Source organism: Chaetodon trifascialis, chromosome 1 (assembly GCF_039877785.1).
Source record: "Chaetodon trifascialis isolate fChaTrf1 chromosome 1, fChaTrf1.hap1, whole genome shotgun sequence".
Classification (NCBI taxonomy): Eukaryota; Metazoa; Chordata; class Actinopteri; order Chaetodontiformes; family Chaetodontidae; genus Chaetodon; species Chaetodon trifascialis.
Window position 1 is genome coordinate 552,949 of NC_092056.1, and position 12,500 is coordinate 565,448.

Consider the following 12,500-nt stretch of genomic DNA (forward strand, 5'->3'; position numbering starts at 1 on the left):
CTTTTGTAGGACGGTCCTGAAGGAGGTGAGACAGGAAGCACTGCAGCACCTTTAATGAGGTAAGATCTCATCATGGCCGCCTCACTCACCGCAGGCTCGCCTCAGTCAGTTCAAGCTTCAACGTCAGCCTCAGCCTCAGCGCCAACATCAGCCTCAGCGTCAGCCTCAACATCACCCTCAGCCTCAGCCTCAGCGCCAACATCAGCCTCAGTGTCAGCCTCAGCCTCAGCCTCAGCCTCAGCGCCAACATCAGCCTCAGCCTCAGCCTCAGCCTCAGCCTCAGCCTCAGCCTCAGCCTCAACCTCAGCCTCAACCTCAGCCTCAGCGCCAACATCAGCCTCAGCGCCAACGTCAGCCTCAGCGCCAACGTCAGCCTCAGCGCCAACATCAGCCTCAGCGCCAACGTCAGCCTCAGCGCCAACATCAGCCTCAGCCTCAACCTCAGCCTCAGCCTCAACCTCAGCCTCAGCCTCAACCTCAGCCTCAGCCTCAGCCTCAACCTCAGCCTCAGCCTCAACCTCAGCCTCAACCTCAGCCTCAGCCTCAGCCTCAGCCTCAACGTCAGCCTCAGCCTCAGCCTCAATGTCAGCCTCAGCCTCAGCCTCAGCCTCAACCTCAGCCTCAGCCTCAGCCTCAACGTCAGCCTCAGCTACTGCACAGGTGCTTTTATGACTGCAGGTATAAAGTGACGCAGTATCGGCGAGTCGCTGCTGCTCCTACCTGGAACATGACGGTGAAGAAGACGACCACGATCGTCGTGGCGACAAAGTAATCCTTGGCTTTGACCTGCTCACTGTCCAGCAGCACCACCAGAGCAAACGCCACCGCCCCCCGCAGGCCGCCATATGACATCACTACCTGGTCTATCTTGTCCAGTGGGACGAGGCGAAACCGGTTCAGAACCCAGGTCTGACCAATCACACCTGGACACAGAGATTAGTAAAAGTCAGGACAGCCAATCAGAAGACAAAGGAAAATGAAACAAAGCGGAAGGACTTTCCGGAGGTTTCCTGAGAAGAAGCTCTCCGTGGACCTCCTGCAGCAGGCCGGAGCAGCTGAAGGCTCACAGAGTCACGGAGCAAACATCAGTGATCTGCATCACAAACCCTTCAGCTGTCACTCAAAGGTCACAGCCTGTTTCATTCCTCCAGTGTCGTCACGTCGATGCTTCGTTTGAGAAGCATCGAGTTTATTGATGACAAAGTCGATCAGTAATCTACAGCGATGAAGGTATCGATGAACATTGGTGGACAGTTTTCAGAGCCTGGACCTTTTTTCTGTCCGTATGATGTTTCTTTATGATTCTTCTGATTGGCCGAAATGTGGGACATTTATGGTTCTGTTTCTATAAAACGTGCCAACCTGGTAAAGGTCGTAAAGAGACGAAGGAAGTGACTGACCCATGGCTCTGAAGACGAAGATGAAGACGAGGGTACAGGACACCAGGCCGGTGTCCCACGCCCACTTGGACTTGTCCACTGCAGAGATCCCCAGGAAGATGAAGATGATGGTCTCAGCGATGCTGGCCAGAGTCTTCATCGTGTACTTCACCGTGGTCCGAGACTTCTGGGAAATGTTGGCCTCCACGTATTTATTGGCACCGATGCCACAGAAGGTCATCCTGAGGAGAAGGAGAGGAGGAAGAACACGTTCTTAGTTAGTTACTTTTCTCCCTCACTGGTCCTCTGACGTCACTGATTGTGGTGAAGCACCTGATGGACACCAGGGGGCGCCAACCCAAACCCACATGACCCTCCAGGCTGGATAAACAAGGACAAACCGAGCAGACCAGAACTTAACCACCACCCCGAACACAGAGGTCATCTCCCAGCAAATATGTTTTTTAATCATTGCAGAGTTTTTTGCAGGTTATTTGAAGGGACATCACGTACAAGAGCTGAGATGCTGCTGTGTTTCCTGCTCCTGTGTGTCCCAGAGTAATAATACTGCCAAACCCACTGAAAATACCGTTCCAACCACCGAGCAACATCGTAGCAACAGCTAGACTGTGCACTTTGGCCACAACAAGCAACAGTTATCAACTTCTCCAAATACTCTATGAGCCACCTGTTTACATTTGCAACCACACAGCAACCACCTAGCTAACCTAGCTAAAGACTTTCTCTGAGCAAAGACCACAGACATTTTCTTCAAACGTTATTTTCTGGTTGACAAATTCAGAATAAAGTTGAGATGCAATGCTAGTTAGCTCGAGCAGGAGTGTAGCTCCTCCATATTCGATTTAGCTTCTGTGTCATTTTTGAGCTGAATTAGAAAGTCGTAAGTTCATCACAATGCATAAAGAGAGACGAGGCTCCAGAATAATCTTAACAAGCTTGAGTTTATAGTTAGCATTAGCTTTAGCTAAGACTGATGTGGCTATCTCAGCTAGCTTTCACTTGATGCGTTAGCTGCTGATCTGGTCTCTCTGTCCTTCCTGTGTTCTGGCTTTGGAAGACAGTGCTGTATGTTTTCAGGTCTAAAGGTCCAGTGTGAAGGATTTAGAGGGTCTACTGGCTCTAAGTGGAATATTCAGTTATGTTTTCATCTGTGTAGAATCACCTGATGATGATAATCGTTGTGTTTTTGTTGCCTTAAAATGAGTCTTCATATCTACAGAGGGAGCAGGTCCTCCTCCACAGAGTCCACCATGTCGCACAGCCGTGTTTCTACAGTGGCCCAGAGTGGACAAACCAAACACTGACTGTAGAGAGAGTTTCTGGTGTTTCACCACAGGTTCTCCTTCACAGGGAGGGCGAGGCGAGGGCTGTTCAGCTGGTTGCAGTCTGCAGCCTCGTCACTAGGTGCCACTAAATCCTCCACACTGGAACTTTGACGTGCTTTGACATGATGCACTGTGGACATGTTAAACTGGTCATAGTGGTCCTTCTGGTGGTTCTGGTTGGGGAGACTTACGACAGAATGGCAGACAAAGAGAAGAGCTCGGCGGTTAGGTAGGCCAGGTAGACCAGCAGGAAGACGAAGAGGGGCTCAATGATCCGAACCTTCTTGGTGAAACGAGTGATGAAGCCGAGGATGACGGCGAACACCAGACCCACCAAAGTCCCCCCAATACTGACGATGAGGAAGGAGGCTGCAGAGGAAGAGGAGGAGGAGGAGGAGGAGGGTGAGTGACGGAAGAGTCAGACCTGGATTTGGTTCGGTTCCTTTTCGTGGACTCACCGACTCCTTTGAAGTAATCTGCTGTCTGAACGTTCTCTGCTCCCACTTCCACAAAGGAAATGTAGACTTTATATAAAACCTGGAGGACAGAGACAGACTCGTCATTAAGAAAACCAGAATAACTGTGTTTACAGTGTCTTCAGAGCGCTGCAGAGAGGACATGGTCCAGCTCAGAGCGTCACCGTGACTCCAGGAACAACCTTCAGGTCATAACACAGAAAAGTCAGGTGAGGCTGAACGTCTGCGCCCTCTGCTGGAGGCGGCAGACATCACCGTCTCTCTTAAACACTGTGCTGATTTTGTCTTTTTGACGAAGAAGAAAACGACATTTTGACATTTTGAAAAGCAAACTTCAGACGTGTGAACTTTCAGCTGCTGACGCATCAGAGACGTTTGGCGTCCTTTGGCATCCTTTGATGTCCTTTGGCGTCCTTTGATGTCCTTTGGTGTCCCTTGGCGTCCTTTGGCGTCCTTTGGCGTCCTTTGGCGTCCTTTGGCGTCCTCCAGCAGATCATCGCCTCTTTCTGCCCTCCAGCGTTTACTCGGTGTCGAGGCCACTTTAAGAATCTGAGTTTTAATGACGACTTTTTCAATTTTATTCTTCAAACTTCAAACTGTGTTAACACTGTGTTAATCTCAGAATACTGAAACTTAATGAGACTTTTTCTTTCCTTAAAATATTTTAACTGAATCTTAAACGGTGATAGATTTCATTTTCCTGTAAATGAGGATTTTGTTTGACGTGTCTTTGCCTTCATCAGCGTCCAGCGCTCTGGTTCATCATCTTCTTCTTCTTTGAATGTCTTTGAGCTGTACGTTAGTCACATGATCTCACATCTCACATGACGCTCTCACGTTTCCTTCTATGGACGTTAATCTGACGAGCGATGGAGCTTCGGAGCTCAGAGCAGCCGATGGTCTCCTCAGATGATCAGATGATGCAGAAACGAGTGCTGAGCTTCTCTCCTTCTTTGCAGGTCAGCTGCAGCTTTCCCACACTTTGGTTTCGTCCATTTGTTGGTGGGATTAGCTCATATTCTGAGTGCTGCTGAGGATTAGAAACTGCAGAGTTAATCTGCTCAGAGCTCTTTAATCTCATCTTTCTCAAACTCAACATGTTACTGAGTAAATGTGAAGTTTTTGCTCCTCATCAAACATATTTTTTACTGAAACCACGAAGAATTAAACCTCTGTGTCCTGATCGGTGCTCTCAGAGGACGAACCCTTCACACCTCATCTTTCCTCTAGTGCCACCCTCAGGACACACTTCACATTTCAGCTCCGCTTCTCTCGTCCAATCGTAAAGCTCTCAGTCCTTCATGGCTGCAGTGACTCTGAAACGTTTGATTTGATGAGTCGTCTATAAACAGAGACGGTTATTGATCGATGATTATTAAGACTTATTGTTCTCAGTGAGGACAGACGGGATGTTTGGACTGAATACCTGATGAGGAGTGACAGTGTGCGTGTGTGTGTGCGTGTGTGTGCGTGTGCGTGTGCGTGTGCGTGTGCGTGTGCGCGTGTGTCTCACCACAGTGACGGCATCGTTGACCAGCGACTCTCCGAACACGATGATGAAGAGTGTGTCGTTGACGTGAACTTCCTCGAACACGGCCAACACCGCCACGGGGTCGACGGCCGAGATCAACGATCCAAACAACAGGAAGTCCATCAGGTCGGCCTGCACGCGCTCGTCTGTGCGCGTGCACACACACACAGTGATTGATCAGTGATCAGTGGTTGATTAGGTTATCAGAGGTGAGCAGGTGAGCTGCAGTGGCTCATCAGGCCTCAGCTCACCTGTATTAACAGTTTGACAAACAGCACTGACAGCGTTTCCACACACAGAACTGAAGCTTCATGACCCGCACTGACCTATGACCCCTAGCAGCTTGGCAGCGTACAGGCAGAAGCCGGTGCAGAAGGCGTTCCACAGCGTTCCCACCACGGCGTATGTCAGGATGGCGCCCAGGTTGTCGAAGAAGAGGCGGGCCGGCATGAAGTATCCGGCGTCGCCCACGATGGTCGGCAGTAGGAAGAGGAAGAAGAGGGCGGGCTCCAGCTGGTACAGCTGCTTCTTATTGGCTATGAGGACGACCCCACCCAGGACCAGGCCCAGCAGGATCAGCATGCAGCTCTCTGGGACCACGGTGGTGAAGCGCTGAGAGAAGTGAAACACTGCAGGCGACGGAGAGAGGCGTTAAATCAGGACGAGCCGCTGCTTCTGTGTCTGCGCTGCTCTGACGAACAGTCGACAAACTGTCAGGTGTCAGGTCTGCTGCCTTTCCATTGGTCAGATAAACTGACAGTTTGTCTCCTTAAACACTCACCTGGAGAATTTTAATGTCCAGTGTTACTCGTTACTCTTCAGTCTGACACACCTGAGCCTGACACACCTGAGCCTGATTAAGAAGGTGATGAGTCTCTACCTCTTGTCTGATTGGTTGACAGATTTGTTTCTTTCAGGTGCAAACAACCTGATGTTTTACAGATGTTTTTTTTAGATCACAAAATCAGCTGTGCTATTGTTCTCATGATAAATGTGTGTGAGTACACGGCCTTGACACACACACACACACACACACACACACACACACACACACACACACACACACCAGATGCAGACATTAGCAACAGTCCTCATCAATCAACACAAGGACAGAAACCCTTCAGAGCCTCAAGTGAACACAGAGCTCCTTCTGCTCTCTGTATTTAACCTCCATTACCTCCTTCTTTCCTCCTTTACCTCCTTATCGCCTTCTCTACCTCCCTCTCTCCTCTTTTACTTCCTTCCTTCCTCCTTTACCCCTCTCTTACCTTCTCTATCTCCTTCTCTCCTTTTTCTTCCTTCCTTCCTTCCTTCCTTCCTTACCTCCTCTTCTTTCCATCTCCACCTCCGTCTCTCCTCTTTTACTTCCTTCTCTCGTTCATTACCTCCTCTTCTTTCCTTCTCTGCCTCCTTCCTTCCTTCTCCAACTCCTTCTTTCCTTCATTACCTTCTTCTCTCCTCTTTTACTTGTTTCTTTCCTTCCATACCTCCTCTTTTTCCTTTTCTTCCCCCTTCCTTCCTCCTTTACCTCTCTCTTTCCTGCACTACCTCCTTCTCTCCTCTTTTTCCTCCTTCCTTTCTTCCCGCCCTCCTCTTCTTTGTCTCCTGCCTAGCTCGTCCAGCTCGTGGTGGAGGATGGTTGAGGGGACGTAAACTGACCACACGCTGATTTTCACGCTGCTTCAGACAAACTGAACCGTCCAGCTGAACGTTTTCCTGTTGACTGTCTGACTCTCTTTATGCGAGCTGAGGATTCCTGTTTCCTGGCTGAGACATGAACACAGCACGGCACAGGTTGAACATGGAGGCAGAGAGCTGAACCTCCCACACAGCAGACGACAAACACGGAGAACATTCAGCTGCTCAGCATGAAGCTCCGACGTGGATGTTCACACCAGAGACACTGATCTGAAGTCTGAGCTCCTCACCGAAAAGTCTCGTGCTCACACAACAACATGCTGTCTGTCCCTCAGTGCTGTCTGACGTCCTGCCTGTCAGCTCATTGGTTCCTTCTGAAGACATAAATCTTAAAAGAACCCACAAAAAAATCACTACTACTACATATACTACACTACTACTACATATTTATATATACAATCACTAGACTCACAACAACGCTTGAAAATACTACAGACCATGAACGCCACCATGGTGTGTAAACCAGGCTGTGGCAGTTTTTATTGGTTTATCACTCACATGATGAGAGACAACTGGACTCAGCTGAATGGACAGAGCCTCAGTGTGTGTGTGTGTGTGTGTGTGTGTGTGTGTGTGTGTGAGCATAACCACATTAATAAGCAGCATGTATAGCATGTTATTGTCTGCAGCACAGTGAGTCACCAGCAGCAACATGACTGTGTGTGTGTGTGTGTGTGTGTGTGTGTGTGTGTGTGTGTGCGTGTGTGCGTGTGTGCATGTGTGTGTCCTCAGAGCTTGACGGAGGAACAAAATGTTGAAGGAGTGCAGCAGACGGACAGGGAGGAGGACAGACTCCTGCTGCTCCCTCAGACGTCCTCAGACTCTTTAAAGGAGCAGAACCTGTTTTTTCACTTCTTTGACAGAACTTCCCGTCGTCCTGCTCCTCCGTCAGATCCTCCACCAGACTACACCGAGCACCGTCAGCTTCGCCTCTCTGGCCAGTCAGCGTAGAGATGGTTTGCAGGGCTGAGACTCACTGATGGTGTGACTGATGTTTGGTCCTGAACAGCTCTGATCTGTTCGTGTGAATCAAACTTCATGTCAATCAATAAACTGGATCATTTGATCTGCCTGCTGCAGGACCTTCATCTGAAAACCTTCATCCTCATCATCCTCATCAGTGATCAGTTCTACAGGAGGGCCAGTCTGGTTCTGGTTCTGGTTCACTGAGAGTTTCTTCATCAACAGCTGAACGACAGAAACTCTTCAGACTGACGCTTTTTAACATCACCACAAACTGAATCTGAGCATCTGGAAACTGAACATGACTGCGAGGCTTCATGTTAGACTGAAGGTCAACCAATCAGTGACGACGACTGGCTGAAACTAGAGCCATAATTCTGTTTGTGGACCCAAAGTTCAGGTTCTGGTTCCAGACCAGCAGCTGTCTGTCTCCCTGTCTGTCTCTGGTTCTGCTCAGTCTTTCAGTCTGCTTCTAGATCCGTAACTGGACCAGAACAGTCTGAGTCCTGGTCCAGCATTAAGCACACACACACACACACACACACACACACACACACACACACACACACACACACACAGACTTACAGATCTTGGCCACGCTGGCCACCAGCAGCCAGATAGCGATGATGTACGGAGTCTGGACGTAGCTCCACTCCCACTGGACCACCCGGTACCCGCCGCCGTGATGATGATGCTGCCCGCCCTCCTCCTCCTCTCCGGGGCCAGCCGGTTCCTCCGCCGCGGACCGGGCCAAGGCGACGCCGGGCGCCCCGTACTCCGCTCGGGGCTGCGCGAGGAGGAGGAGCGGCGGGGCGGAGGGAGAGGCGGAGACCGACGGAGAGAAGCCGAGCGCCGACTCCCGCGGCGGCGGAGCGCCCGTCCCGGAGAAGTCGGCGGCGGCAGCCGTCATCAGCAGCAGCAGCATCAGACCGAGCGGCAGCATCTTCCCGAAGCTCAGCGGGCTGACATCCCCCCGGCCTATATATGCGCACTGAGACACGGAGAGGACACGGAGCGGCGCAGGGAGGCCGGCAGCCGGTTTTCAAAAACACACACACACACACACACACACACACACACACACACACACACACACACACACACGCGCGCGCCGGTAACACACGGAGGAGGGGACACCGGAGCTGGACATGTGACCCGCCCAGTCCCCCTTTAAAGAGACGGAGACCTGCAGGTAGAAGAGCATGAACACCTCCACACGAGTCACAGGTTCACCACGGTAACACGAAGGAGGCTGGTCCTCCGTGACGTCACATGACCATCCGTGACGTCAGGATGAGGCTGAGGACTGCAGGTGTGTGTGTGAGAGAGTAACTGCTGCTTCTGCTTCTGCTCACTTCTGCTTCTTTCATGTGTGAAAGACGTCAGGACATGACGTCACTACAATCAATAATCAATAAAGGAAGGCCTTCAGCTCTTTCAGGTTTGAGTTCTGTTGTTTTGTTTCTTTCTGTTAATTATCAGAATTACTGAAATTCCCTTTTTGTCACTTTTGTCAGGTTTTCTTTTTTTCTGGGTGAAATATCTGCAGCACACATTCAAACCTGAACTCTGAACAGTGTTACCTCTGTGTGCTGCCTTCACTGACCTCCGTGTGTGTGTGGGTGACTGAGCAGGTCGACCAGGACCTGGTCCAGGGGCCTCAGGGGCCAGCCGGCATCAGTGGAACTGTTCTGAAGTTCCCTCAGTGCAACATGAAAGGACAACGAGCGTGAGACAATCACTGCCAGCTCAGCAGTCACGATGCCTTCAGGGTCCTTTTACCAAGTTTTACCAAGCACGTGACAATAAAGACTGATTGAATCATGAGACGCTGACCACAAATCGATCACCTCAGACATGAATTTCAATCCTGTCGCTCTTTATTAAAACAGTTCATTAATTATATCTGGAACACATTCAAGCTTCCACCGAGTCTTCGAGTCAAATATTCATCTTCCTCATTAAATTAAAACAGAGTCTTCATCCTTCACACACGTGAAGAAGCTTTTTCACCTGCAACTTACAAACTGACCTGAAGTCAGTTTAAACACGACAAATGAAACCAGAAACAGCTAAAAAAAAAACAAAAAACAAAAAACACGTAAACAGAAAAATAAAACTCAAAGATGTGAAACTGAGAGAAAGTCCTGAGACAGAGACAGAGACAGAGACAGAGACAGAGACAGAGACAGACAGACAGGTGTGGCAGATGATGTGTTGTTGACTTTAGTCATTTTTGTGACGTTTGTTTGTGACGTTTGTTTGTGACGTTTGTTTGTGACGTTTGTTTGTGATGTTTGTTTGTGACGTTTGTTTGTGATGTTTGTTTGTGATGTTTGTTTGTGACGTTTGTTTGTGACGTTTGTTTGTGATGTTTGTTTGTGACGTTTGTTTGTGACGTTTGTTTGTGATGTTTGTTTGTGACGTTTGTTTGTGACGTTTGTGACGTGGATTCTGTTTTTTGGTTGAACTTTCAGTTGTCCTTTCTGTTCGAGGACATGGACGCTCTGGCAGAGAAAATGAAGCAGGTTCGTCTTTGTTGTCTTCGGCTCGTGTCAAAAACATTCACGCGTGTTAAAGCTGAACAGGAAACCAGTCACATGTCACGTCAAGCCACTCCCACACAGAGCAGGTCGACCCCTGTCCTCCCGCGGGACACACGAGGACTGCCGGGAGACATTCGGACAACCGGGTCCTCGACTGGTCTCTCAGCTGCTCTGGGGTCAGTCCCTTAAATCAATGGTGTTCACTCTGCTCAGACTCTGTCTCCTGTGTTGCTGTTGAGTCCCAGAGCCTGGACCACGTCCAGACTGAGACCACTCTTCAGAGTCCTCCTCACTGAAACACAACGAGACGCAGAGACAGACACAGAGACCGGGTGGGAAAGACACACACAGACGGAAACACGGACGGGGACACACACACGCACGCACGCACGCACGCACGCACGCACGCACGCACGCACGCACGCACGCACGCACACACACACACACAGTTAAAGTTACTGAAGGTGTTCCCTGAATCAGTGTTCTGTTCTGTTCTGCTCGGTTCTGTTCTGTTTGGTTCTGTTCTGTTTGGTTCTGTTCTGTTCTGTTCTGTTTGGTTCTGTTCTGTTCTGTTCTGTTCTGTTCTGTTCAGTTCAGTTCAGTTCAGTTCTGTTCTGTTCTGTTCTGTTCTGTTCTGTTCTGTTCTGCTCGGTTCTGTTCATTCTTCCTCCAGCAGACGTGACTTCCTGCTGCTTTTATCAATGTTGTCACCTACAAATCAAACTGTGTGTGAAGACATTCGTCCGTCCAGCTGAAATGTTCCACCTGCTCATCGTGAAGCTGCATCGCGGCTTCATGAACGTGCAGAGACAACAGGGACCAGGACGGACGCAGTCTGACCTGGTTCCTCCTGAAACCGCTGAGCCTCAGACTCACTGCAGGTGAACGTTATCCAGGCATCACAGCGTTCTAACAGCTGTGATGACCTTGATGATTATCAGCTCCGACAGGATTTACTAAGGAAGTGACAACAGAGATATGAAGCTGTTTTGGACACAGAGCTGCTGTTTTGTCTCAACACACAGATCTGAACCTGCTGAGGCTCAGAGGACTCAGAGGACTCGGCCTTCAACCCAGAAACACCACAAACCTCCAACAAACAGCCAACAAACTCAACAGGCCTGGTCTGTGACGGACCAGCAGAGAGCAGGAAGTGTCCTCAGAGGAAACTGATCGTCTGACTCGTCTTTTCTGTCTTCAGTTCTAAATCGTCTTCTTCTCACAGTCAAACATTCATCTTTAGCAAAAGCAGTCTCCCATCAGGCCCCGTACTCACATGACTTCCTGTTCAGTCGGGACCGTTTGCGGGTCTTGGGGCTGGACGGTCTGTCTGAGGGATTCTGGGTCACGGACTTCACCAGTCGGTCCATGATCTCGTCTGTGGCGTCGTCCTGGGAGCTGGTCCCGTCGTCTTTGGCTATGGACATCAGAGATGGACTGACCCTGCCGAGACCTGGGGACCAGAACCAGAGCTGGAATCAGAGCCTGAACCAGATCCAGAATATCAAGCAGAACCAGACTAACACACAGGGTTCAGGATCACAAGAGAAAAGATCGGCTCAGTTTTAAACAAAGTTCAGGGTTCAGGGGCCGCAGAGAGGACAGAGTGGGAGACAATGTCTTTGAATCTCAGTATCAGACTGTCTTTACTGTTTCCTGTCACTGACATTGTTACTGTTTCCTCTTTCCTGTCACTGTTTCCTGTCACTGACACGGTTACTTTTTCCTGTTTCCTGTCACTGCTTCCTGTCACTGACGTTGTTACTGTTTCCTGCTTCCTGTCACTGACATTGTTACTGTTTCCTGTTTCCTGTCACTGTTTCCTGTCACTGACATTGTTACTGTTTCCTGTTTCCTGTCACTGATGTTATTACTGTTTCCTGTTTCCTGTCACTGACATTGTTACTGTTTCCTCTTTCCTGTCACTGTTTCCGGTCACTGACACGATTACTTTTTCCTGTTTCCTATCACTGCTTCCTGTCACTGACGTTGTTACTGTTTCCTGCTTCCTGTCACTGTTTCCTGTCACTGACATTGTTACTGTTTCCTGTTTCATGTCACTGTTTCCTGTCACTGACATTGTTACTGTTTCCTGTTTCCTGTCACTGATGTTATTACTGTTTCCTGTCACTGACATTGTTACTGTTTCCTCTTTCCTGTCACTGCTTCCTGTCACTGACATTGTTACTGTTTCCTCTTTCCTGTCACTGATGTTATTACTGTTTCCTGTTTCCTGTCACTGACATTGTTACTGTTTCCTCTTTCCTGTCACTGCTTCCTGTCACTGATGTTGTTACTGCTGAAATAAAAGACTGAGGAAGAAACTCTGAAGGCGTCTCTGAACGTCTAACGATGATGAAAGTTGTGATGCGAAGGACAGACCGACGGGAGGAAGGATGGCTGGCGTGAACGGCCATCGTGACACAGAGACGAACTGAGCGCGCTCAGGTCAAACTGTCTTACTGCGGACGGCTCTGGAGCGTCTCAGGCCTCTCTGGTCTGCAGACAGGCTGTTGCTGCTGCTGATCAGCAGGTTCTTCATGTTCTCATGCTCCTCCTCC

The 12,500-nt window shown here is 49.6% G+C and overlaps 2 protein-coding genes across 2 annotated transcripts in view; both read right to left on the minus strand.

Annotated features, from left to right (window-relative positions):
* Positions 1-8,393, minus strand: part of slc9a5 (solute carrier family 9 member A5) — a 20,143-nt gene extending 11,750 nt beyond the window's left edge. Inside the window, exons 1-7 of the mRNA XM_070959027.1 lie at positions 7,979-8,393; positions 5,059-5,361; positions 4,715-4,878; positions 3,184-3,262; positions 2,917-3,094; positions 1,401-1,621; positions 721-923 (exon numbers count right to left, since the gene is read on the minus strand). Coding sequence (XP_070815128.1) covers positions 721-923; positions 1,401-1,621; positions 2,917-3,094; positions 3,184-3,262; positions 4,715-4,878; positions 5,059-5,361; positions 7,979-8,336 — 1,506 coding nt within the window. The 5' untranslated portion in view covers positions 8,337-8,393. The remainder of the gene's footprint in view (positions 1-720; positions 924-1,400; positions 1,622-2,916; positions 3,095-3,183; positions 3,263-4,714; positions 4,879-5,058; positions 5,362-7,978) is intronic.
* Positions 8,394-9,641: 1,248 nt separating this feature from the next.
* The window catches only part of fhod1 (formin homology 2 domain containing 1), a 37,037-nt gene continuing 34,178 nt past the window's right edge, over positions 9,642-12,500 (minus strand). The window contains exons 26-28 of the mRNA XM_070968093.1: positions 12,403-12,500; positions 11,216-11,392; positions 9,642-10,231 (exon numbers count right to left, since the gene is read on the minus strand). The exon at positions 12,403-12,500 is cut by the window's right edge and continues 80 nt beyond it. Of these exons, the coding sequence (XP_070824194.1) occupies positions 10,149-10,231; positions 11,216-11,392; positions 12,403-12,500 (358 nt within the window). The 3' untranslated portion in view covers positions 9,642-10,148. The remainder of the gene's footprint in view (positions 10,232-11,215; positions 11,393-12,402) is intronic.